The sequence below is a fragment of the Gallus gallus genome, chromosome 14 (assembly GCF_016699485.2).
Source record: "Gallus gallus isolate bGalGal1 chromosome 14, bGalGal1.mat.broiler.GRCg7b, whole genome shotgun sequence".
NCBI classification, from domain to species: domain Eukaryota; kingdom Metazoa; phylum Chordata; class Aves; order Galliformes; family Phasianidae; genus Gallus; species Gallus gallus.
In genome coordinates, this window is record NC_052545.1 from 4110688 (window position 1) to 4136511 (window position 25824).

The window sequence follows — 25824 nt, forward strand, 5'->3', positions numbered from 1 at the left end:
AAGCAGCTGCAAGGAGAAAGCGAGCACTTCTAGAAAAGCTGAGGTTATTAATCGGTTTAGTATCAGGGAAAGCCATTAGAAACCCTATTACCCAAATATCCCTTCAAGAAATGTTTCTGACAAAGAACTAAACAAAAAAATAATAATAATAAAATCAAAAACCATTTGAAGAAAAAGCAAAACTGTAACCAATAATCCCTCCCAACCGCCCCTCTGTGCCCACCTCCCACCCCCGGAGGTTTTGCATCTTTGGTTTCCCCACCATTAAATGACACCTCTGAGGGATTTACAATGCCTTTCCCCATTTGTTCCAGACTTCCCAACCTCCTCCCATATCCGCCCCCCCCTTCCCCAGACTTTATCCCATCAAACTGGGATAGCTGTGTCTTAAAAAAGCAGAACAGGTTACTTGAAAAATCGACAAAGCTAATCTAGGGACAAGTTACCTATCTGCTATCTGGAGCAAAACCAAAAAGCAAAGCCCCAAAAACTCAAGAACTTAGCACCAAAAAGGGATTGATATCCTCCAAATTTCCAACAGCAGCAAAACAAACAAAGAAAAGATGCAGAAAGAAACAGGGAAGGGATGTCAAGCTGAACGGAAGTAACGCAGACTCTTCATGGAGATGTGGCAAACTCTCCCTCACACGAAATCCATTGTCCCCACAACAGTTTGGGTTCTCTGAGGAATAAATTTGATTTCTTTGAAACAGACTTCTTTTTAGTTTTCTTTTAGATGCACTGGTGGGTCCAGCCCAGTCACATCAAACTACATCAGCATTCTGTATCTTTCTGCTGTTTGAAATATATGGGTTTTTTGGTTTTTTTTTTTAGCTTAAATTGCCTTTCTTTGGAGGATGGGCTTGGAGGGAAGAAAAACAGGTGTGTGGAGGAGATTAAGATCAAAAACTAAGAATAACAAAACCAAAGCAAAACTACCCAGCCCCATTTTCAATTAACAACTGTCTGAGCAGTGTGAAACGCTAAAAGGCTTTTGCTGTGCTGCATGCAGCTCTGCTGTGTAACGTAGACAATAACAACTGGGGATGCTCTTGCTTAGCATTCAGCCCAGACGAGCTACTTTCTTTTGGGAGCTGAGGGCTCATTAAAATGACCTTTCCCCATGATTATTATTTAATGAGTGCGCTCTAAAACAGAAACCCCTTGTGTCTCTGGAGGAAAAGTCTCAAGTAATCTCTTTTCCCACTGAAGTACTAATGACAGGCTGACAAAAAGAAGCTGTAAGGAAAAAAAAAAATTGGGGTGAGGGTGGGGGAGGGAAACTGCAGTCAAATTTAATGCAGTAATTACCACATCCTTGAGCACTACGGATTATGTGCGGGCATCTGAAAAACAGTACCACCCAAAAGGGGCATAAAAACTTGCTGAGTATAATGGGGACCTTATGCACAGCAGCAATGAGGACCGAGAGCCTTCACGATTTACCTGCCTGCCTTGAGAGCCTAACAACACAAGAAAACAGCTGTAAACAACAACAACAAAAAAAACCAACATAAAACGGATGAGCAAAATAAAAACAAAATAAAAGGAGTGGGGGTGGGAGAGAGGCCTTGGTTTGGACAAAGGCAGCGAGCGACAATTGCTAGCAGGGATATTTGAATAATAGAGAGTACCCAGACTAGGTTAATTCCAGTTCTACTCATGGGGAGTGGGAGCAGGAGAGGGATGCAGAGCAGGATGGAGTGAAGCGGCAACCTAATCGCCTGCTAAGAGACACAGCAAGAGAGACAAGTACACAGGTTTAGTTAAAAATGAACTTGATATGTTTAATAAAGCTTGGTATACCAAATCGCAGTACAAACATCAAGTCACACGGCCACACAACAGTATCCCGGCAGTGAAAAAATAATAATAATAATAAAAAGAAAAGGAATGCAACTAAAAAAGGGAAAGAAAAGAAAAAAAGAACTCCTTCCAAGCCTCTTCAAGGACCATGCCAAAATAAAATAATAAGAAATAAAATAATAGTAATAAAAAGAATATAATGGTGGTGGTGGCAGCAAGGAAGAAAGTGAGGGAAAAACTGAAGGGAGGGAGGGAACAGGAAAGTAGGGAGAGGTGAACTCTAAAACCCAGTCAATATAAAAGCTCTAAAAGAGCCAGTCGGTAATAATATCACAACGATACAGGTACAAAAAGGATAAAAGATAACCGTCGGGCTGATACGGCAGCCTACGCTGCCAAGAACAAAGATGGCCGCCCTGGCTGCGACCATCAAAATGGCTGACCCCGGCCTGAGGGCCCCTGCTCGCCCCCCGCCCGCCCCACGCAGACATGGCGGAGGGGTGCGTTTGCTATAAGCTAGTAACCTTGATCGAACGAGTCCTCCGAGGAGTCGCTGAAGGAAGATCCCGCCTCGGCCTCCCGCAGCAGCAGGCAGAAGGGCTGCTTGCGGCCCGCCGCCGCCTTGGCCTTCAGCGGCCGCCCGGCCGCCACACCACGCGGGGCCGCCTTGAGGCTGCCGGCCGCCCGGCCGCCCTTCCTGGCCGCTGCGCTGTAGAGGCTGGGCGGCCGCGGCTTGGGGGCAGAGGGGGGCTGCGCCGGCCACTCGTCCCTCAGGGATCCCTCCTCCTCCTCCTCTGAGTCCGTATCTGCAGTCAGAGCAGGTGGGAACAGCATTACCTCAGGGAACGGGGTTAGGGTGGGTTTCAGAGGGGGTCAGAGGGCTGGTTTTGTGTGTTTCTGGGTGAAGGGGCTTTGCACCAGGAGGGGCTGCGCGTCGCCATGCCCTTCCTGCCAGGCTTCCATCACAAGCAACAGGCTCAGCTGGGAGCCGAATAAACCCAGAAATACACACCTCCTCCTTTCAGTTAGAAATAAACACTCTCCATCTAGATCCAGTGATCCTTCCTGCCTTATGGCAGGATCCAAGACCTGCTTTCAGCTCAGGAACAGAAAGCTGAGACAGACAATTCCACCATCAAGACAGCCGCCAAAGGTGCAGTGATGCCAGAGATCGGCCAATCAACCCAAATCAGCCTCAGCCACGGTTATGCTTTATCCTCTGACTTAAATCCCCAGCTCTGCACAAACTGACTCTCTTGAACGGTTTCTAACACAGCCAGAGCAACCCCAGCTGCTAAGGGGCAACACGTCCAACTCCAAACACGCCACCCCACTCAGCAGTACAGAGCACACCAAAAGAGAACACTGACCAAGCTCCCTGGTCCACAAACCCATTTTACCAAGCAGCAGGCAGTGAGTTTTATACAACAATCCTCTCCAGTGTCAGATGAGCGCAGCAGAAATATATGGTGCCCCTGGCTGTGATAGAAGCAGGCTTGAAGTGTCACATCCCAGCTCACAAATGCACCACTGACTCTGTAGCATTATGGACACGGACCTTTCCGGCATGCAGGCAGCAGCAGATGCTCTCCAGTGTCAGCCCCAGCTGCACATCACTCCCCATCTCCATTGTGACGGTTGTGAAGAGGAAGGAACAAGGGGTGGCAGCTTAGGAGGTCCAGAGCCCAAATACACAGAAGATGGTGTGAACCCCAGTTCCATTAACATGGATGGGAACTGGATACTCAGCTCACCCTCTGGATCCATGCCCAAGGCTTTCAGGACTCCAGCTAGAGAACCGTGAGGTCAGGAGGAGGCACAAGCATTTGGCACTGGTCCCACTCTCCTCCTCCACAAGAGCAGCCCACCAGTCACAGGAGGTGCTGCCATATGCTCGACCTGCCTCTCCAAATCCACCACGCTTGAGTGACCAAATGACTGCCTAAGGCCCTTTCCTTGAACTTGGCGCACAGCTGAAAGAAGGCCTATCAAAGCCGAGCCATTCCAGAGTCGGTTCCTCGGTAACAGTAATCCTCCTGCTCTGAGATACATGTGGTGACATGGGCACGGTCCTACATCAGAAGACTCACTGGAAAGGAGTGTACTTGGACAGCAGCTCCCTTGCTCCTTTGGGTCCAGGAAGGAGTTTCTGATCTTGAAATCACAGCACCAAGTGTGAGGATACTGTGCCAGCTCCTCCCAGCAAGGGGCTGTGCCTCCCCTCTGCCCCTGCTTACCTCCCCACCAGCTCCAGAGCTCCCAGCTGAGGAGGCCTGGGTCTGTTCCTGGGACTGAAGTACACTGAAGAGCAGCACTACGGGGTGGTTTGTAAAGAACAACCAGTCAAAGGCTGTGTTCAAGTCCAGCGAACACAATGGCTCCTATTTTGCCACGTAAATGGCTGATTTCATGCCAAACATCTGTTCATGTGGAGTCACTACCTCATCATCTTCCCCATTAGTGAAATTTCTGAACTGGTCTTGCACTGCTGCCACGTACATTTGTTATGCATATGAATACCCCATAAGAGCTTTACCGTGGGACTTAATTAGCTGCAAGCAAAGGACAAGGTGTGTATGTAAGTGAGCTACCGGGCCTCAGACCATAAACTCCAAGTCCTGCACATGCTTCTCTGCCCCATTGTCTGCCTGAGCCATTAAAGACTCTTCCATGCCCGATTCTACGTCTTCCTAATGCCATCTGCAATTCAGATTTTTCTTTCTGTAATGGTGTCTGCAGGAATCTTTGCCTTGGGTGCACTTTGGCTGCACCAGTACACAGGATGCCACTGAGTAGACTAATTCCAATGGGAAGGCTGTACACAGTCACCCACGAATCAAGCCACAACACTGCAGAAAGGCAGCAGGATACTCCAGACATCAGTTTTTCTTGCAGACTACGCCTTCCCTATCTGCCTCCACAGCTTAACCCCACCCAACTCACCAAGTTGTCTCTGCTAACCACCTCCTGAGGAGAGGCAGTGAGAACTCATCTGGCAGCTAGATGGAGAGTGTCTACTCACACTGAAAGCAAGGATATGATTTTACTTCTTTTTCCCCGGGGACCACCAGAACAATATAGGCCAGGAAGGGACACAGCAACGTCTGCTACCTCTCGGATGGGGCAAGTTGGGTGGACATCTCACACTCAGCCCAAAGACACAGCAGCATGTATTATCCAAGGAGAAGGTCACCTTCCACCCACAAGCAAAACCTGACCCATCTCCACAACCATCTCCAAGAAGCCAGAAACCCCTGCCACACAACAAAAGCCCACACAACAGGTTACACCATAACAAGAGATAAACGAGGGATTACTTACTATAAGAGTAGCTGCTAACTTCAGATATTGCTGGTGAATGGGAAACCTTCAGCTGATTTTTGACTTTTAATCCCACCTCCATCTTCTTCATTTTGGCAGCCACTTTGTTTTTACCTTCCTTGGTGGATTTCAAGGACAGGCCCAGGTTTTTGGCCAGGCTCTTCTTCTCCTCCTTACTTGGCAGAGCCTCATGAGAAGGGAGGTACCTGCTGCCACCTCCACCAGCTTTCAGCTTCCCCCCAGAGCTGTCAGCAAACTTGAAGGGGGATTTGAGTTTGTCTTGTTTGGTGAGCGACAGGGCCTTGTCGAGTTTGCTGGCCAACTGTTCCTGATCCGATGGTACTTTCTTTTTCTTAAGCTTTAACTGTCAAGGTGAAAGGAAGGGACGCAGGTGAATACAAAGCAGGTATCACGGCAGATCCCAGGGTTTTTAACTACCCTCACTTCAGTCCCTTATGCTTGCCAATTAATAATGCCTCAAAAGGAAGATCCTCGCTCCCATCATCATGCTAGGGAGAAAGACAGTAGCAAATGGTGCAGCTTCACCCTCATAAAGTAATATATAATGTCAAAGACAACTCAGAAAAACCGAGTTTTCTTCCAAAAGAAATATATTCACAAATTAACGTAGATTGGAGTTCTTTTCTTCTCAACACTGTTTTTTAGGATTTGTTGGGGTTTGGTTTACAAGCTGTTCTCTAGATCACAGGGACTGTAAATCTTCTTTACTCCAAATTCCAGCCAAATAAATACAGATTTCCATACAAGCAACCAGCTACAGTGGCAGAGATGCCAAAAATACCCAAATACCTCTCAGCAAGAACATCAGCGCCACTGCGTTACAGCCAGGGCTCTTACATTCCTTTTCCATATTTTCTTGCACTTTGAAAAAAAGTAAATTTACTTTACATGCGTTACATCTAGATAACAGCAGCTGCAACTTGGTACTTTGCCTGCATGCATTTTGGATTTCAGCAGCAGCTTAAAGCTCCAGTAATTATCTCATTGCTCCAACAGGAGCAAAGGAAGACCCTGCATTTAAAAAAATGAGACCACACTCTGTTCTTCTCTTGCCACGAAAAGTCAGTCACCCACCTCTGTCTCGACAGCCAGAGCAGTAATACAACCACTGCTCTGGATTCTGAGCTAGTACAACACCGCAGTGCTCTGGCTGGCTCGAAGGTGCTCACCTCTCTACTGATTACCAGAAAGGCCCAACCTCCATCAGCCAACATTAGCTTCTGCAAACACCCCTCTGCTGCACAGAGCCCTCCCATGAGGAGCTGCTGAACACACGGGAACTGAGAGCAGATGCTGTAAGATCAGGAGTTGTTCAAAGCAAGCCAGCACCGGTCAATGTGGGAAAATGATCTGCTTTTGGCCTGTGGATCCGCATTCCCCACGAGGGCACTGACCTCGTTTGAGAAGCTGGGGGCAGCATCATGTTCTTCCCAGCTCTGGTTCCTCCCTTTCATCTTGCCACTGCCGCTCTCCACATCGTCATCCTCCTCCGGGAGGGCCCCTTTGTGCCTCTTCTTCATGCCCTCGCCAGTCTCAGAGTCTTCAGAGAGCAACAAGGACTTGCTTAGTCTGCAAGCCAAGCACAGGATGGGTCAAGGTGGGGGGCTTTCCTCCCTGTGATCCCCATCAAGCTCAAAAGTGAGGTAAAATGCCTCCTAGAACAGTGGGGATCCTTAATGGGAGCCAAGTCCACTGCGAAGCAACTGCAGTCTGGACACAGGAGGAGTCGCAGGGAGCCCTTCTTGGATACCAGCACACAAATCAGAGACCCACAAGATGGTCTCTGAAAGGAAGTGTTTGGGATCTTGAGTAGCAGCCACTGAAAAAGCGCCCAGCTTGGTACAGCTCAGCAGGAGGAAGGCTAGGCAGTTGAGCTGGCTGTGGTGGTTTTATCCCACCTCTACTTTCATGGTCACTAGCTGCAGAGAGAGTCCTGAGGCTCAGGGAGGTGCCACCATGCCTGGCACCAGGATGCTCAGTCTGAGCAATGAGGGGTTAAGGGCCGCACGGAGGGACAATGGCACCATGAAGACCAGCTTGCACAAAGGGCAGGCCATCCGCTTTACACGCCTGGCCCCACTGCAAGTGGCACTTGCAGACTGTGTTTTTGGTCTCTCCAGGATTCGTGGGGAAAGGAGAGGGTAAATAAATAACAATAAAATAATAATAATAATAATATGAGACTAGAAGCATGTCTTTCACTGCTCCCCAGCTGCCTCCATGAACTATTTGATGGATGCTGAGGTCATTCAACACCAAGCCTCCACTGAAAGCTCTCACTGCCTCACTCTCACTCCTTCTCACTAAGCCTACTGGCCCATATCACAATGCCACCACAAAGCCACTGACAGCCCCTAGGCACTTCCCCCCCCCTCTGTCCTCCCTGCTGACCACTGTACTCAGCTAAACCAACAACTCCTGCCCTGGACACTGAGGGTGCACCTCCACCTCCCAGACCAGGTCACTCCTGAATTCCTGTAACACAAGGATGTGCATACCAACACGCTCATGCATGCACACATGCACAGCTCCAGCCACCTCTGGATGCCTCCAGCCTGCTCAGCCATCCGAACACGAGGAGCAAAACAGAGCCACCGAGAGGAAAGATCTTCAAAAGCACACAGTCAGTGGGAGCTGGGCACCTGAATCTGATTGAAAAGGATATTTGCAAAAAATACACATTGGACAGGGAGGCAGCTTGGAGATGCCCTCCTTTTGGAGAGGCTTAGCCATCTAAGGATGGTCAGATGGCCAATTGCGACCCAGGTATCCAAATGAGATCGGTTGGACTTGCACAAGAGAAAAAAAGCAGAAAAGAGAATGGTCCAGACACTGGAAAGAGAGAGGCCAGGCCAAACCAACTCCCACTGATGAGAGGAACAGGAGGTGAAGACACAAGAAACGCAGCAGAAAGGCCCGAGAAAACAGAAAACCTGGACCAGCTCTATCCTTCCAGTTTTTGACATCAGCATCCCTGCCATGAGCTCTATGGCACCCTCCTGCATTGTCCTCCTGAAAGGGCACGAGGACACGCTCCCGACACCGAGCGCTCAACACCACTCAACTCTGCCTGCCCTAACTGCAGCCAACACAGACACGTGGGCTGGCAGCGCCTTCCCACCGTAAGGACATGCTCATGTTGAACGCTTCCACACCACTGACGTGAGACCATCCTGCCTGAGCATCGCCACGGCGAGACCCCGCTGCATCTGAGATGCTTTCCCCAAGTACGACCCTGTGCAGCGACCCTGCCATTTTCCCATCTTCCCCAAATTCCAGCCTTACTTTCCACTCTTGCTGTCACTCTTCCCTCTCTCCTTAATGGGCGACAGAGCGCTTGATCCAAGTTTCCTCTTCCTGGGCCTTCCAGGGCCTCTTCTCGCCAAGCTTCTACTTTTCTCGTCATGCTTTTCCCTTTAAAAAAACCACACGCTTCACTGTTAACCAAGGCAACAAAAAAAAAAAAAAAAGGAAAAAAAAAAAAGCAAAGAAAAAAAAAATCAAATTTTGCAACCAAAAAGCAAAGCAAACAGAGAAAAAAAATAATACAGCAAATAAAACCAAAAAGAAGAAAAAGGAAAAAAAAAAGAAAGCAAGCAAGAACGGGAGCCAACCCAGAACCTTTGCCTGTCACCGAACTGCTAAACTGAGCTGCTGAAGCCAAGGATGTCTCTAACAACGGTCTCCCAGCTGCGTTCACCAGTGGTGGGGTGGTGTGTCACATAGCCTAGGAGTGTGTTGTGCAAAGCTCTGGCGAGCCATACCAGGAGGACAGGAGACAGGGAGGGATGGAAGGCTGTTTTCTCTCCTGGACCGAGAGGCAGTGGTAGGTGCCCAGCTGGAAAAGAAAAGACCAAGTGCACAGCCTGCCACTTACTCAGAGTCCCTGCGCCGCTGCAGCTTCACCAGCTCCCGCTGCTTCTCCTTGTAGCGCCGCTGCAGCTCCGCCAGCCTCATCCTGTAATCCAGCTCCATCGCATCCATGTTCTCGATGGCTGATTTGATAGAGTACATCTAGGGGGAGGAGGCAAGAGGGGTGGAGAAGGTCAGGGCATGTCCTGGTCCCCATTCAAGATTGCGGTGCCTTTGCAATGCATCCTGGCATGACACCCTGTGTGCTGATACTGGAGCAGTGCACTCTTCCCCCCACCAAGCACAGCCCGAGAGTGGTATGGGAACACAACCAGCCAAGCAAAGATGCTCGGTGGCTGGACATGGTTTCAGCTCTGAGAAAGAGCAACATCCCTGGGAAATAACCTGCAGAGTGAAATACATCCATGGAGTCTCTTCTCCCTTATTTAAAAACACAGATCAAAATATTCTTGGAATGCTTACTTGCTGGGTACAAAATAATTTGTCAGTGTCTCCCATGGGGAAGAGTCAGGAAAGAAGAAGAAAGGAAAAACCCTGCTGCCACTATCTTTACTTATTCTCCCCACCAAAGCAGTAACATACGAGTTTCTGCTGGCTTTGTATTACAAGCACCACTTCTAGGGCTGGGGAGGGTCCCGCTGAGATCAATGGTGTTGATTCACAAACAAGAGAGGAAGCTGAATCGCATCATGCCAACTCATGTGCTGTTAGCAACACAGAGGGAAGTTCTGCCCTACGCAGAAGGGCGGCACAGGGCGACTGGGAGGGCAAGCAGTGGTGAGCGGATACACTGTGGCTTTTCAGGCTCAGCCACGCTGAGAGCTACTTACGGGCTCATCTTTCTTCTGCATCCAGCTGTACTTTTTGTTGGGATTCAGCTCTCGAGGCAGCCGGATGGTTTTCAGACTTTCCATAAAGGGGGTGGAAAGTACTTCCATAAGCATGTGGGTGCTGGCAGCCAGCAAACTCTCCAGCGTTGGCCGGACAGGGAAACTCTCGGGACCTGCTGGGAAGGACATGAAAAAAAGCTAGAGATTGATCCTGTGATACTATTCCTCTGGTGGGCACAAGGAAAGGCTCTCATCCTGTCCCGATCCACAACAGCTCAAGCAGCCTCTGGGATACCCCAACCCCCACTTGAGATCTCCTGTTGCACCCCGCCATGCTGCAGCCTGCAGCTCCCACCACGTCTCATCTCAGGAAGTAAGTGAAGGTGAGATCCTTTCAGGACCTGCCAAGCTCTTGGAAAGCATCATCTGGAGCTCCTGAGGCCTCCTGTGCCAAGCCCCGACAGACTGCAGGCTCAGCCCCTGCCAGAAGGGTGTTACCCTGGCAGCTCTCAGCAAGTGGGGCTCCGTTTCCACTATGCATACCACGAACTGTCTAGACATGGGGAGGGCCTTTGGAAGGGGGGAGCAGTCCAAATGCCACGTGCAGCTCAGCCTGCTACAACAAAAACCCTTCCTCAAGCCTCTCTAAAGCGCCTGAAGGTTGGAGCATCACTCCTTGCTGCCTGGCTGAGGCTGCAAGAGATCTCAGCTGGGCCTCTGCTCCTCTGTCCATGCAAAGCACAAGCAGACCCGATCCAGCCCAAGGCCAGCCAGACCCCACTCCCATCACTTACTCTGCATTTCTTGCTTCCGTTTCTCCAGCTCCATCTCTGCAATTTCACTCAGCAAGGTGATCCCTTGCAGGAAGGAGTGCTCCAAGGCCTGGTCAGGTAACACCTCCATCTGCACCTGGGACGGAGCGACGCTGGCAGTAGTCAACAAAGAACAAGCCTGAGGCATTTCCGTGGCAGCCACCAAAGCGTTCATCCCCGCCAGCGGGTCACCCGGCTTGATGTCCAGAGTTGGGATTTGGCAAGAGATTGCCTCATCTGGGTAGGAGGGCATCTCTGGCCCCTGCTCGCTCTCTTCAGGAGGCAGGCTGGGAAACTCCCTGCCCCTGGGCACATCAGCACCCTGCAGATCCATGGCTACAGAGGCCTCCTCCCGCTGGGGTGTCAAGTCCATCTCAGGTGTCTCGTTCTCTGGGTGCACTAGCGAGCTGTCGTAGTCCATGTGCACTGAGCAGGTTTCTGCTCTGCCCTCAGTCTCTGCCTGAGCCTCATCTTCTACCTGGCAAGCCACAACCTGGTAAGGAGGGGGGCAGCTCTGGAGGTCTTCCTGGTCCTGTTCCATAGCACCCAAGGCTTCTCCTTGATGCAACAGCAAAGTGCAGCTGTCCACATTCTGCACTGGGACGGCCGCAGTGGTGGCGATGTTCAGAGCCCCCATGTCCTGCTCGCAGATGCTCTCTTGGCTTTCCTCCATTTGTACTTCCGATTTCACCCTCTCTTCCAACGACTCCTCTTCTGCTGCTGTTGGGATGGGTTCTAGCATTTTGGACGGAGACAGGTGGATGGGCTTGACCTCGGGGGAAAGCTCCATGTGCTCAGAGCCTTCAGCAGGCAGCGGGACGTCGGGAGCCAGGCCGTCCGCATCAGCCGCCGCGGTGGGCTGGAGGAGGTAGGGATAGTGTCTGCCGAAGGAGGGAGGCAAGGACTGGAATGGATATCCCGGGGGGATCTCTGCAAGACATCGGAAGGGACAGGCTGTGTAATGGCAAGGTCTCCAACGTGGCTACCCTCATGGAGGCACAGGGATGGGTTCCCTTTGCTGCCATCAACTCACAGCTCTTTCTATTCTCACACAGTGGCTACCTGGGCATCCCTCTTCTAGCCAAGCTGCCACCCTCCATCTCAGGCCGCAGCACCTGAGACATCCCTTCTGCATATCTCCAGCAACTACAGTGGGATCTGCATCCTGCATTCCTCCTCCCATGGAGATTTCAGCTCTGAAGGAACTGACCCAGGCTCAACCCAAGGGAGGAAGAGAGCTCGCAGCACCAAGTACCCCAAGAACCCAGTCAACGATCCCAGCCAACCACAGCACCCTGCTCCCTGCCCCTCCCTTCCCTTTTACAGAGGCGCGACATGGTTTTCTTTAGGGAAAGGGATGGAAGCAGGAAAGAACTGAGGAAAAAAAGGGAGGCAGGCACAAACACAATGGGACTCTGTCAAAGCAGGGCTCTCTTACCTTGGAACAAGGCCTGAAATGGACCAGCAGCCTCTTTTTCCAACTCCAGGTCTTTCTTCTCCACAGACTCGGGTGCCTCTTCCTTTGGAGGGATGGCAGGGGCAGGGGGTGGAGAGGCGGGGGGCGGGCTGGAGGGGTGGGAGCTGGGGGTGGCAGGGTAGGAGTAGGCTGGCTGCGAAGGTGGCTCCTCCATCTTTTGGATCACCTCAGCTTTGAGCACAGACACGGGTGAGGCCCTGGGAGAGAGGGGAGGTGGACTCACAGCCTTGCTGTAGGACGTGGAGGCGCTGGGCGACAGCACGGGCGGCTTTCGGTGTACCAGTCCTGGGGCAGAGGAGGACAGGCCCGATTTGGCACTGTCCAGGCTCCGTTTCGTAACCTTCTCTTCCATATCCGCACGCTGTTCGTTTGCCTTCAGCCTCTCCTGTGATAAGAACAGAGCAAAACTCAGTACATCTCCCCCTGCTCCTGGAAAGCAGCACAGATCTCCCTCCAAACAAAACCAAATCTTTATCCGACACCAACTGGAATAAAACATGTGCTACCAACTGCAACACCATTTTAAGGTCAATGTGATAGAGGGAGACGCTGATCCTAAACTAACACCTCCCAGGCAGAAGAGTGCTGTGATAGAGAAGGGTTAAAGTGCTCAGAGGGAGGGAAGGTCTCCTGGACCTGAATGAAGATCTGATAGGAAGCACTGGCAGAAACAGATGTAGATTCCTCTGGGACTCATCATGAAGCTTATAATAACTTTTTTTATGAAGTCCCAGATCCAGGAGTCATGGGAAGGGTGTCTCAGCTTTCAAATGCAACCCCCCCCCAAAAAAAGTGGTTTCTATTTCTAAGCTTCCAGCTTGGCAAGCACAAATGTAAAGCAAAGCCCTAAAAACAGATGACCACTACAAAAATTAACTGGGTGCAAAACACACCCAAATGAAACCTAACGGTTGCCAAAACCTTCTGGTGAATGGGAGCTGGGCTCCAGGACCCAGAGCAATCACTGCCAGCGCTGCAGCTGCTCCTCCGAGCCACTGCAGGAGGTCTGCCTGGAGGTGAGTATGGATGAAAGCATTCAATAAGCAGAGCCAGCCCCAAGGAAGGAATCACAGCCATGCCATGGAGCAGCTCTCCTGACACCACTCAGGGTTTCTACAATAAACCCCCTAGACAACTCAATTTTGGGCTTTCACCTCTAAGCTAGATACTCTCCAGGACATACCACAAGCTGAGCACTCCGCTGTAGCTCCATGGCGTGTGCTGCTTGCTGCTGCAGGATGTACAGCTCGTGCTGCCGCAGCAGCTGCTGATGGGAGAGGAGCTGGAGCTGGTGAGCATGCTGCAGGGAGCTCCGGGTCGGGGGGTACATGGCAGGCCACAGTGGGGGAGCTCGGTCCATCAGCTCCGCTGCAAAACAAGCAAGGTTAGAGGATTAAGGGTTGCTCAGGGCAAGGGTCTCTAAGCCAATCCCATGGTGAGGGGAAGCCAAACATCAAGCTACACAAAAACGCTACCAGAAATGCAAAGGGGAAAGCACGTTGTCTTTCTCCCCAACTTCTGGGGCCATTTGACTTGCTGTGCTCTCTCTCAGCCTTGGCTTGCCCATCCTTGGTTGGCCCCAAGGGCAAATTCTCCTAACCGAGGAGCCAAACTCTATGGGGTTTTCTACAGGGTGAGAAACCAGTGCTGAACACATCTTCATTTCCAAAATGCAATGTAACAAGAAGCAAGCCCACGGCCACCTAGAGCTGTGGCTTCTGCTCCCCCTGGATGTGCACATTCCCACTGAGCCAACTCCAAAGCCACTACCCCTCCTCAGGGATATGCTCATGTCCTTACCGAAGTGCGGCAAGTGCTCACTGGGGATAACGACAAGCTGCCCCGACTGCGGGTCTCTGGCAAACTGGTAGGCAGAAGGGAGGGCCCCTCCCATGGCAGGGGGGAAGCCTGGAGTCATGCCCTGGTGCAGGGATGGGTGGCCAAGTCCTGGAAGAAGAAACACCATGATCACAACTGAGGGGATGCACACAACAAGTCATCTGCTGCTTGATGGCTCCAAAACACCGCATTCCCGTTCCCACGTGGTCAGAGAGCAGCCTCCCTGGGCACTCAGCAGTGGGTTGCATTGCTGCGGGCACCCTGGGGTGCCTCTAGGGCACTCACCGTAGGGGTGGCCGGCCAGCCACATGGAGGGGCTGCCAGTTCGGGGGAGCCAGGGGTGCGCCGCCAAGTGCGAAGCCGGGTCTGTGGACCAGCGCCCGGAGCCCGCCAAGGCCGGACCTCCCGTCACCATCAGGTTGGAGTTCAAACCGTTCGTGGCACAGCCGGAGGGGTGGATCCGAGCGAAATCCACCAGCTCTTTGCTCTCTCTGGTCATGGGGGAGGCAAGGGAGAGAATGAGAGGGTCTGAGTGCTGCAGGAGGACGGGAACACAAGTGCGCGGGGCAGGCACAGCCCTCACCTGAGCAGCTTCTCCTGGTCCCGCTCCAGCCGCCCTGCCAGGAGGTGGCTGTCCCGGTGACGACTCCTCTCGTCCCCACAGTCATCTTCAGAGCGGCTGTGCCCTAAGAGACAAACCAGTGCCATCAGGGATGAGAAGCTCGGAAAAGCTGTCTGCCCAAAGTATCGAGTTCAAGGCCCAGAGGACAGGGCAGGGCTATCTGCATGGCCCCATTCTTGCTAAGGGGGGTTACTGGAAGCACCACCCACTGGGAAGGACCCAGCTAAACCCCTGCAGCAAACCTCATGGCTGTGCTCAGCACATCTCATGGGGGAGATGTGAGCCACCCGAGGAAGCTCCTTATGCTTGCACAAACTGGGAGCACTGGGTGCACTCTGAAGCCCTGTCTTCCTACAGACACTCACAGAAACATCAGGCTCCGTTCTGCAACCCAGTCCCTTAGAGGGAATCTGCACTCTCTTGCCAAACCATGCAACAGGAAAGGGTCTGGTGAGGCGAGGGTACATATGGCAGATGAGGGCAGGAATCCAAAACAAGGGCTGGCTGTTGGGCTGAGAGACAGCTCCTCCAGATCACAACAGCTCCCACAAGCACAGCCTGGCAGGGGAGGCAGCAACCTGCACAGCAGCAAACACTGCGACGCTCAGCCTTGCCAGCCCTGCCACTCTTATTTATCTAAAATCTTCAGCTACCTGACTTTAGATACAGTGTTCTGCGGCTTTATCCCTAACTACTTTCTCACACGTTTTTTCCCACATTTCCCTGCTGCCCCCATCCATGCTATATAGTTGGGTGACCCCTAAATCCCAGCGCTGGTGTCTGGGTAAGGTTTGAGCACAAGGACACCCCCCTATCTGCCAGTCCACCCAGCTGACAAGCAGCTTTTTGAAGGAGGGCCCCACTGTGTATCTCCTCAAACCAAGACAGCCCGTGGTTTTTACGCTGTCAGGTCTCCAATTCCCTCAGCCTTTACTGTCAGAAGGAACGCAGCAACAAGACAACATCTCTCCCAGCTCCTCTCCCTGGGCTCCTTCCAAGGGCTGCAGGCAGAAAGCAAAGATGCTCTCAACACTGGGCACACCTCTCCCTCCCAGAGGGCCTTCCAAGGTCAGCAGCTGCCCCTCATCTCCCCTCCATCCCCGCTACCTGCGAGCTGCTATTCCCAGCCAGCTCCACCATCCTCTTCTCATCCCCCACACGCACACACGCAGTCTTTCTAATTTGTGCCATTCCTCCCCAGCCTCGCTAATGGGACGCTCCTTTAGCGGTACAGACTGACGATTGTTCGGACGGTGAATGATCATTTTGTCCATATACACGAACATGACGCACAGACCGCATAGAAAAATTCAATCAGTTATGCAGAGAGGAAAGGCTCAGGTCTGTTTCCCTGACAACCAATGCCCGGCACTAAATACTTGCATTTTACTTGCCAAATACTACAGATTAGCCCACTAAAGCCTGCTTTCTCCTTCTTAAAAGGTCTAAACATCCAAGCACCGTCCACTCAGCGCGAGCAAGCTAATGTTATTAGACGAATATCTCCTGGCACACAAAGGGGGGAGCAGCATTTGGGGGGTGAGAGGAGGAGAAAAGCAGTCTTGTTTTCTGTCTGAAAGCCAACTGCATCGCTTAGCAACGGGCCCACGGGCCGGCCAGAATTCAGCCCTTGTTTGCAGCCTTTTAGTTGGGCTCAGTAAATTACATTTAACGTGAGTTGGGAGGGTCTGAGCGATGGAAAGGCAGAACAAGCAGAGCCCTGTGCTGCCCACCACATCCCCAGGCAGCTCCCAAGGGCGAAGGGAGGTGACAGGAACGGGGAGATTCGGGGTTTCTGTTGCTCCCCGCATTAACGGGGGTCAAAGCAACAGAAAGGAGCTGTGCTGAGAGGCGAACAGAGAAGGGAAATGGGGTGCTGGCAATGGGTTCCCTTCCTCCTCACTGCTCACACAGGTGGCTGAGCTCCCTAGCCCAGCCAGCAGCCCCCAGCAGGGCTCTGGTGGGCTCTGGGCTTTGGCTCAGCGTGGCTGCAGCTGATGGCCCATGGCAGAGCAAAACTGTACAGAGCACAGTCCCACCAGAGCGGGAACAGTGCAGCTGCAACCACACCCCCCCCAGGGTGAGCAGTACTGCAAGGAAGAGTCCTCACTTTGCCAACGTTTACGACAAAAAGTTGGCTGGGAACGTGAGGCAAAGGGAGCAGAGAACACCCACTGCAGCCCGTGCCATGCAGCCCACACCACGCGGCAGCTCTACCTGCCGCAGATCCACACAGGAAGTCCCAGGACAGGTGTGGGGAACCCACCTTTGATGCTGCTGAGAGATAGTGAGCGATCCCGGTCCGCCAGGCTGGGCGTCAGCTTGCTACCGCTGCTGCTGCTGCTGTTGTCCTTCTGCCGGGCCACAGCCACAGCGATGCCGACGGGCAGGTGCCTCACCTCCACCTCACCCTGCGAGCCGATGCTCTCACGGCCGAAGGATTTGGCACTCTCAGGTCTCTCGGGGTCCCTCTTCAGCTGCTTGGCCGGCTGCTGCGTCAGCAGCTGCTGCACTTTGGAGGTGCCCAGCTGCGAAGAGTCCAACTTCATGTTGCCCAAGCCACCGAAGGGGCTCTTCTTGCCACAGCTCTGCCGGGACGCCGTCTCCTTGGCAAAGCTGCCGCTGTACTTAATGAGGCTCTGCATGGCCGAGCCTTCGCTGTGGGAGGTGGGGTGCAGGACGTCGGCAGCGCCCCGTGAGCCCACCACCGAAGACCGCGGCAAGCCGCTGGGGTCCAGGTAGACCTTCTTGGCCTCCTCCTCCGCCCGGGTGACGTGGTTGTGCTGTGCGGCCAGCACCGCCATCTGCGTGGTGGCAAAGTTGCCCATCTCAAAGGGTTTCCACTTCTGCTCGGGCGGCTTCAGCTGGCTGTGGTCCAGGTGCTGCCGAGAAGAGTCCAAAGTGCCATAAACCTTTGTTGCTTCTTTGGAGCTGGATCGCTGGAAGCGCTCTCGCTCGCAGGGACGGTGTTCCGCCTCCGGACTCGACTTCAGCAAGTCCTTGGAGGCCAGGAACTCCCTGCTCTCTGGAGAGCCCAGCCCCGGCCGGTTGAGGAAGGGCTCCGACGCGACCTGTCTCTTCAGAGCCATGGAGTTGGCCCTGATCACCGAACCCTTCTCCCTCAGGACCTCCATCCTTTTGGCATCGCCGTGGCAAGAGAAGTCCTGGGAGAGGAGCGCGCGGGAGGCGTCAGCGAGGCAGCGCTCCGGGGGCGACTGCAGCACGCCGGCCTTGCCCAGCTCCTTCTCCTTGGCCTTGTTGTCGCGGGCCTGCGAGGCGATCTGGATGGGCCCGCTCCTCTCGTCATAGGCCTCGACCGAAGGCACGAACGTGGGGGCGATGACTTTGTGCTCCCTTCCCAGCTCCTTGGCCGGCGGGAAGATGGTGTACACGCTGGAATGGACGGGCTGAGGGGGGAAGGTGGCGGCGGGCGCCATTTTGCCCGGCTGCGAGGGATGCGGGGAGGGACAGCTGCAGGAGACGTGCAGAGCGCCCACGGAGGGCAGCAGGGTCTCGCCCCGCTTCAGCCGCTCGGCGTGGGCGTGCGCAGAAGGCCTCACGTTCTCGTCGTGCCGCGCAGGGTCCTTGGCGCAGCGGTCCTGCTCGGCGCCCAGCACCTTCAGCACGGGATCCCCGCCGCCATTACAGTTGCTGAGGGACGAGCTCTGCAGCGGGTTCTTGGATTTCGCCTCCCCGCCGCCCCCGCCCCGACTTGGCACGTGCTCAGCCAGAAAGGGCGACAGGCGCTCGCCCGCCTTCGCCGCCTTCTCCACCACGCTCACTTTCCGCTCGCCCTCGGGCTTGGAGTCCTGCGTCAGGTCTACCACGCTGCGGGGCCGCGGCTCCTCCTTCGGCCTGCCCTCCTTCTTGGCGAAGGGCAGGGAGAGCTCAGTCCGGCAGCCCCGCTCCTTCCCGCCAGGGTCTTTCAGGCTCTCCTTCGAGCTCTTGTGCAGCTGCCCCAGCTCCTTCTCCCGCAGCAGAGCGCTCGGTGTGTGGCTGCCCGCACTCCTCGCGAGGGGCGGCTGCGGGTGCAAGGCCGACTGAGCTGCATGGCTGGATAGGTAGAACCCATCTGCAAAGCAAAAGCAAACAGGATGACAGCAGCCTCCCACCCCTTCAGCCTTACATGGGCACAACCGTAGAATCACTACGGTTACCTCTAAGAGCACCAAGTCCAACCCCAACCCATCCCGCCTTGACCCCAAACCACGTCCCCCGGTGCCACATCCACACGGTTCTTCAGCACCTCCAGACACAGTGACCCCAACACTCCCTGGGCAGCTCTGTCAGCACATCACCGCTCCTTCAGAGATGAAATGTTTCCCAGTACCCAACCTGAACCTCTCCTGGCACAACTTGAGGCCATCACCTCTCATCCTATCACTGTTACCTGGGAACAGAGGTCAACCCCCACCTCTTCACAACCTCCTTTCATGGAGCTGGAAAGAGCAATTAAGTCCCCCCTGAGCCCCCTCTTCTGAGGTCTGAGCAATCCCAGGTCCTCCACCCACCTCCCATAAGACTTTCCAGACCTTCACTGAACACAGTCCAGAGCCTCCAATTCTTTCTTGTGAGGACGACCACCACCTCCAGGTGGTGGAACCACCCCTAATGCACACTGATGCAATAGCAAATGGGGGCTGCAAAGAGGGACCTGGCCAGGTTCCCACAGCAATGCCACATTCAAGACTTCGGTACCACTAAGAATGAGGGATGTTACCACTCAGGGATGTCACAACACCCAGCAGCTCCAGCTGCTGAGCCATCCCCAGAGGAGGGGCCGATGGGCAGGACATGCGGGGATGCTCTCACCTTTTTGCGACTCGAAGAGGCTGTGCTGACCCAGCTGGGCCAGCAGCGGGCTGCCAGTACTGGGGGGCTCGAGGTGGCTCAGGGGAATGTAGGACGGGTAGAGCCCATTAGGCAGATGGGAAAAGCCTGCAGGAAGATGGAAACAGAAGAGGAAAACATTTCAGCCCAAGCGGAGTGCAGTCTGTTGCAGCTGTTGGTCCCCTGCATGCCAGCTGTGGGGACACACAGCAACACATGGCACAGGGAGCACTGCTCAGGTCCCCCATGCACAGCAGTACCCCATGCACACTGCACCCACTGGTGGGCTGCAAACCCACTGCTTTGCCCACGCAGCCCACCCCAGCACTGGGTACTAACTTCTGGGAGAATCACAAGCATACCAACCCCACCAGCTGGCACCAACCAGCACCACACCTATCCAAAACAGCACTTTATCCTAGGGGACGGTGACACTGAGCTGAAAGCCGTCAGACCACCCATCAGCCAATAAGAGAACAGTGTGCTCCCAGGTCTGGCTTTTGTCCTGGGCACCAAAGGAGCTCCCAGCATCCTCGTGGAAATCAGCAGCACTTCATGAATAGTCATAACAAAACCGGGAATCGAGCAAGCTCTTGGCTGCAGGAAGCAAATCTTCTGCAACACTGCCACCAAACGGCACCCGGCAACACTGCAAACCCAGCACTACGACACCCCAAGAACGGGCAGAAGGGGAAACAGCTCTCCAGCTGGTGCCAACATTCAGAAACTGCATAAAAGCCATCAGGAGAGTCTGAAGGAGCCAGTGGAGCCCTCTGCAAGCTTCCCTTCAGACCCCGTCAGCAGCAAACCACACCAAAATCCTACAATCTCACTGAAAGCAAACAGGCAATAATGACCTTTTTCAAGCTTCAGGCATTCAGCTGGATCCAAACAAAACCACACCACAACCAGGAGAGAGAAGTTCAGCCCCTGAAGCTGCACGTGGGGCACCATCTGCGAGAGCCAGTCAATACTGCACATTATTTAGACAGCCTCATCTGCACCAACAACACCGTTTGCCCTTGCTAAGTGCAAGGGGAGAAGCTGCTGGGCCACATTCGCCCACCCGTTCCTTGCCAAAGCCTTCTGGGAGATGAACCCAATGCAAACACGACCCCCAGACAAACACCAGAGCACCCCTTCCTCTGCACAGCCCTCTGGCTGCTCTAAGCCTCTCACACACCCAAAACCTGCTGCCTGGCAGCCCCGGGCACGTCCTGCAGCACCGGGCACGCAGCGGTGGCCGCGGGCAAGCCGCTTCCTCCTTGCATCCCCGTGCCAGAAAGCGATGCCAAGGGGAGAAACTCGACCGCAGTGAGCAACGCACGGCTCACCCCAACCACGGGTTCCTGCCAAGGGGAAGGGAGGGGAGAAGGGGAAACCACAGCCATGTGCCTGGGGACGGGGCAGTCGCTGAACCGGCACAAGACGCTCATCGCCCAGGGATGTGCCCAGGGGATCGGCAGGCTGAGCCACGCTCCTGCAGCCTGCTGATGGAATGTGAGGCAGGCGTGGGACGAGGAAGCCACAGGGAGGTGGAAACAGCATCCTTGGGGTATCCGATCCCCCTACGTGCACCCACCTCCCCGGTGGTACAACGTACTCACGTTGCACAGGAGCCGTCAATGGAGCCATCGATCACTATCACTGAGGGCTGCTGTTTGAGGAACTTGGTGGGTACAGATGTGTCAACCCCGCTGAAAACGTCTTCGGTTCTCCAAAGCGGCAGAGGGGAAGAGGCAGGTGCTGTGACTCACCGCCGAGCGGGCACGGGGTGATGGGGAGCTCAGATAGCAGCAACCACAGCGACCACACGCCGGAGCCTCACTCGGGGGAGCACCGCTGGGGTGCAGCTCTGTGGGGAGCTCAGCCCCACACTGCCCAGACTCCAACCACCCGGCAGCACCACCAAGAAGCTGCAGCCCCAAAGCACCAGCCGTGTCCAGCTCTCTGGCCTCCGCTGTCAGCTGGGAGAGAAGCATGCAGCCCTGACCGGGGGCGATCACGAGTGAAATCCCTCTTCGCTGGAGAAGCCGCAGCCCCACCATCAGAAGGCTCTGGAAGAGGTGAAGTAATTCTCCCCCGTGGGCCCATCTGTCCGTTATGGGTTTCTGCCAGTGATGAAATATTGCTAACCACCAGCACCTTACCCCCTCCCCCAGCATCACACTGTGATGCAAGGGGCTGTGGGTCATAAGGGCCCTGAGCCCGGTGTGCTCCCCAGGACCCCTGGATCTGAGCCTACAATCACCACACATCCCTGATCCCAGTGCCAATAGCAGCACCCTGCTGGGGGGAACCTTTTTGGGATCCCTCCGCCCCACCTCCCTGCCACATCCCGCAGCAGCACAGCCGGGACTGTTCCTTGCACACACATTTGCAGCTCGTCGACAGCTGAGATGGCGTAAATCTCTGCCACCTCCTCCCTGCAGTGACACCCGAGGCACCAGAGCCGGTCTGACCCCATGCCTCGCACGAGATAGCAGTGATGCGAGCCCCCAGGCACTGACACCAAAGCCCTGCATCACATGCACCCGGATCGCTGCACTGTGCCACTGAATCCATCCCCCGCCCCAAACCCCAACCCTCCCCGTGCCAGCTGCTCCTAAGGCACATTTACAGCCTCCGTTCCACCCGTCCCCTGAAGAACTTGGGGCTCACCCCATCGGTCTGACCCCCGCATCTCTCCCACCACCATGCCGTTTCCCTCCAGCTGCAAAATCAGCTCTTTAAATCAAGCACAAGCTCGCCACCAGCTTGGCACCCCCGTCTATTGTTTCTTTTCACTTTGCTTTACCCCGTGTAGGAACCCCGCTGTCCAGGCTGTTTTATTTTCAAGCAGCTCTTGCTCAATATTTACTACTGCTGCTGGCTGCGTCAGCACCGCAGCACCAGGCGGAGCCCCCCTCTGCCAGCACCCACTGCTCCCAGCACACGTCCCACCCAGCCCGGAGGATGCGGAGGGCAGGAGGCATGAGCCAGGCTGCTGGCTCGGTTCTTTCTGGCCATGAGTTTTATGAGAACAGCTCTATGGGGAAGCAGCAGGGAGCTCCTGTGCAGCGTGATGTGCTGCCGCGGCTCTCTGCCCTCCAAGGCTGGCAGCCCCAGTGGGCTCGGGTGCATGCAGGCATCACCGTGCAGCCCGGGACGTGCACGGCCGGCCCGGTCCCACGCGCCCCATGTTAATCCCAAAGCATGAAGACAGCCCAAGTGGTGTCAACACTCCTGTGTCACCGCCGCTGCTGACAGCGGTCCCCTGCCTGAAACCCCAGCTGCACCACACGCCTCCTGTTTTCTGCTGAATTAAACCCAACACCCTGATGGGCACCTCCCCAAACCCACCCTCTGGCTCCACGTTCTGCAAGGTGCTGGATGGAAATCAAAAAATATCATCATCCAGCTCTCGCATTCCTCCCCCAGATCCCCAGGAACGAAGCACCTGGCTGCTACAAAGCTGCCCTGCCCAGGATAGCTCCCGGCCACCCGGGTGCCACCACTGCCCCACAAGCCCTGGGGACAGAGCTGTCCTGCACGGGGGCCCTAAGGCCAACAATGGTCCCACCAAGGATGTGCACGCATTATCTGCATCCCCGCTAAGCAAAGAAACTACACCCAATTCCTCCCTATTATCTCATTTTGTTTTAATTACTCAAAACCAGCGCAGAAGAGGCAAACCATCAAGCCCGGGCTCCTGCACAATTAACCCAGCAACACCCACACGTTCGTTATAGGAGAGCTCGTTAGGCAGCACCAGGAGAGCCACCCGGCAGGGGCCATTACTGCGGCAAGGCACACCACCGGCCCCACATCACCTGCCAGCAGCAATTCCAGCAACTTCAGAGAGCTCTCAGAGCCAAGAGCCATGCCCTGCAGGCAGCGCAGCCTATTTTCAGCCACAATGACTTCAGACCAGGTCACCAGCAGGTTAAATGGGACCGTGCTGCGTTATCCGCCCCTCCTTCCCACCGAGAAACCGAACACCGCGGCGAGCCGGGCAGCAGGCAGCCCTGAGCTGGGTGAGTGCCACCTGCACAGCTCCTGGCTTTGGACAGCACGGAGCTGGGAATGCAGTGCTGCACCTGCAGACGGACTGCAATCCTGTAAGCTGCTTTTCCTTAGGAACCCAGGCTCAAACGTGCTGCCTGTGCCCACGCTCTCCCCCCCTTGTTTGGCCCCTTTTCCTTTCCCACAATCTCCTGAGCGTTGCCCACGCCACCTTCCTGGTCCCCATCCCAACACAGGAGATAAGTGCAGGGGCAAAAGCCACGGTGCTGTGATTTAATTCCCAATGAACGACGCAAATCCGTATTCAAATTGAAGCCTTTGGACTCCTGATAGATTTCCAACCCGGTCCCAATGCTGCTGGAGCACTGCATCGGTTTCCAGCTACGTGTGCATACAACCAAACGAGAAACAGCCACGCAAGCCCACGAGCACCTTTTTCTCCCTTCTCTCAACACCACCCAGGCTGGGCAGGGCGCAGCACCGAGCCCCCATGCCCTGCACACATAGGACACCAGGCAGCACAACACGGGCACCACTCCGTGCACACACAGCCGATGCCATCGCACTGCAGGCAGCCAGAGCCGAATCCCTCCAAAACCCTTCCTCCCAAGCACGCCAGCTGCTTAATTTTATTGGAATTTTTTTTTTTTAATTAAAAGCAATTAAACCAAATGTATTAAAAGCATATTCAAAACCACAGGGGGTGGTGCTGAAAGGAACGGCGCGGGGGCAGCGGGGAGGGCAGCGATGCATGGAGCGAACCGCCAGCCGTGCTCGGCGTTCAGCGGCGGGGGAAGATGGATGGAGGCAGGAGCACGGGATGCAGATCCGCTCGCCACGTCTGCAGCAAGATTAATTCCCGGCCGTTCCCATCCCCTCCAGCTGCTGCTGCTCCGGGAACAGCACCGGGACCTTCCCACACCTCATCCTGGGGCAGGGCTTCCCCGGCACCCGGTCACTGGGGCTCTGCCAAGGAGCTCGGGGCTGAGGGCACGGCTGTGCAGCAGAGAATGGCTGCCAGGAGCCGGGCTAACGAAGCTGTGTTAATGAAGCACATCTCGGCCAACGCGGTGGGTCAGAAGCAGAGCCGTGCACAGCTCGAGGAGGAGTCAGAACCCCAAAATACGGGAGGATGCTGCAGGACCTGGCTCCGGGAGAGCCCTTGTGCCCTCTGCAGCCCTACAGTCCACCCTCACCAAGCACTCGGGATGGGGCTGAGGGCGGCACGCAGCTCCTGCAGGACAGAAATGTCACCCTATAGCCCACTGCACCTTGACAGATGGGCTCCCACCACCAACACACAGCACAAGATTGCAGGAAGACCCCCTCCAAAAAATATACAAACAGTAACAAAAATTCCTATCCCTCTCATTTCATTCCCAATGCAAACCCAGAGAGATCGCTTCTGCCTCGCTCCGAACCCCAGCAGCATCACCAAGCACCTCCCACACCCCCAGGGCGAGCACCCCATTTCAGGGCCATAAACCACAGCACAACTCCCCAAAAGCACCGCGTGGACCCACGTCCCCAGCAGGGCTCTGCTGCTCCGCTACCACTCTCAGGACAGCTGCAGCAGGGCTTTGCTGGCACGGCAACGTTCCCCTGCAGGATGGGGTATGGTGTCCCCTCTATGCTCCAGGTTAGGCTGGGGAAACCCGTGGCAGAGTTGGACCAGAGAGGCGGGAGTGCCCCAATAAATCTCTGCGTTTCACTGCACAGACCCCAAAACACCTCCGTGTTTCACTGCACAGACCCCAATACGTCTCTGCGTTTCACCGCCTGCGCAGGAAGGGAAGCACACCAACACCTACATACAGCCCAGCCACCCACCCAAGCAAGAGCACCCCGAGTCCACGGGGAAAGCAGATTTTTCTTGCTCTTACTACGCTCCACTCCTGACTGCAGCCAGCCCTCCGCAACCCCATCCCCACCAGCCTCCACCTCCCCTGGACACAGCAGCTGCCAAGAACAGCACGGAGGTGGGGCGGGGAAGGGACAGAGCCGGACACCACCCCCTATGGGGACCGGGGGCAGACCCCCTCCCCCCTGCTCCACATCCCGCATCCTCCTCCATCCGCAGCCCAAATCCCACCGCCGCCATCGCCCTGCCCTCATCCCAAGCCTGGGAAAATACCCCCAGTTCCAGGACAACACCCCCAGCAATGCCCCCCCACCCCGCGCCCCAGGCTGGGGGGTGCCTACACGAAGAGTTTCTGCGGGTATTTATTTTAGGAGGGAGCTGGGACGGCTCCAACAGCCGCGGCTGGGGGGGGGCTCACAGCTGGGGCCGGAGCTGCTCTATTTAAAGGCGCTGGCTGCTGCCCGCCGCCCTTCGCCCCTTGCGCAAGGCTCCCGTCCAAAAAAACAACCCAAATGAAACAACAACAG

At 55.0% G+C, this 25824-nt stretch overlaps 1 protein-coding gene across 6 annotated transcripts in view; it reads right to left on the reverse strand.

Moving 5' to 3' along the window:
- Positions 1-25824, reverse strand: part of TNRC18 (trinucleotide repeat containing 18) — a 47607-nt gene that overhangs the window by 16850 nt on the left and 4933 nt on the right. For 3 of the 6 annotated variants that reach the window (XM_004945156.5, XM_040647498.2, XM_040647499.2), the window contains 14 exons: positions 19414-19539; positions 16868-18673; positions 14563-14665; positions 14265-14470; positions 13941-14087; positions 13324-13508; positions 12102-12525; positions 10646-11593; positions 9852-10027; positions 9026-9162; positions 8434-8562; positions 6543-6717; positions 5128-5491; positions 2331-2612 (listed from right to left, as the gene is read on the reverse strand). In XM_004945156.5, coding sequence (XP_004945213.4) covers positions 2331-2612; positions 5128-5491; positions 6543-6717; positions 8434-8562; positions 9026-9162; positions 9852-10027; positions 10646-11593; positions 12102-12525; positions 13324-13508; positions 13941-14087; positions 14265-14470; positions 14563-14665; positions 16868-18673; positions 19414-19539 — 5208 coding nt within the window. The remainder of the gene's footprint in view (positions 1-2330; positions 2613-5127; positions 5492-6542; positions 6718-8433; positions 8563-9025; positions 9163-9851; positions 10028-10645; positions 11594-12101; positions 12526-13323; positions 13509-13940; positions 14088-14264; positions 14471-14562; positions 14666-16867; positions 18674-19413; positions 19540-25824) is intronic. The other 3 variants (XM_040647500.2, XM_040647501.2, XM_040647502.2) reach the window with 3 other exon arrangements.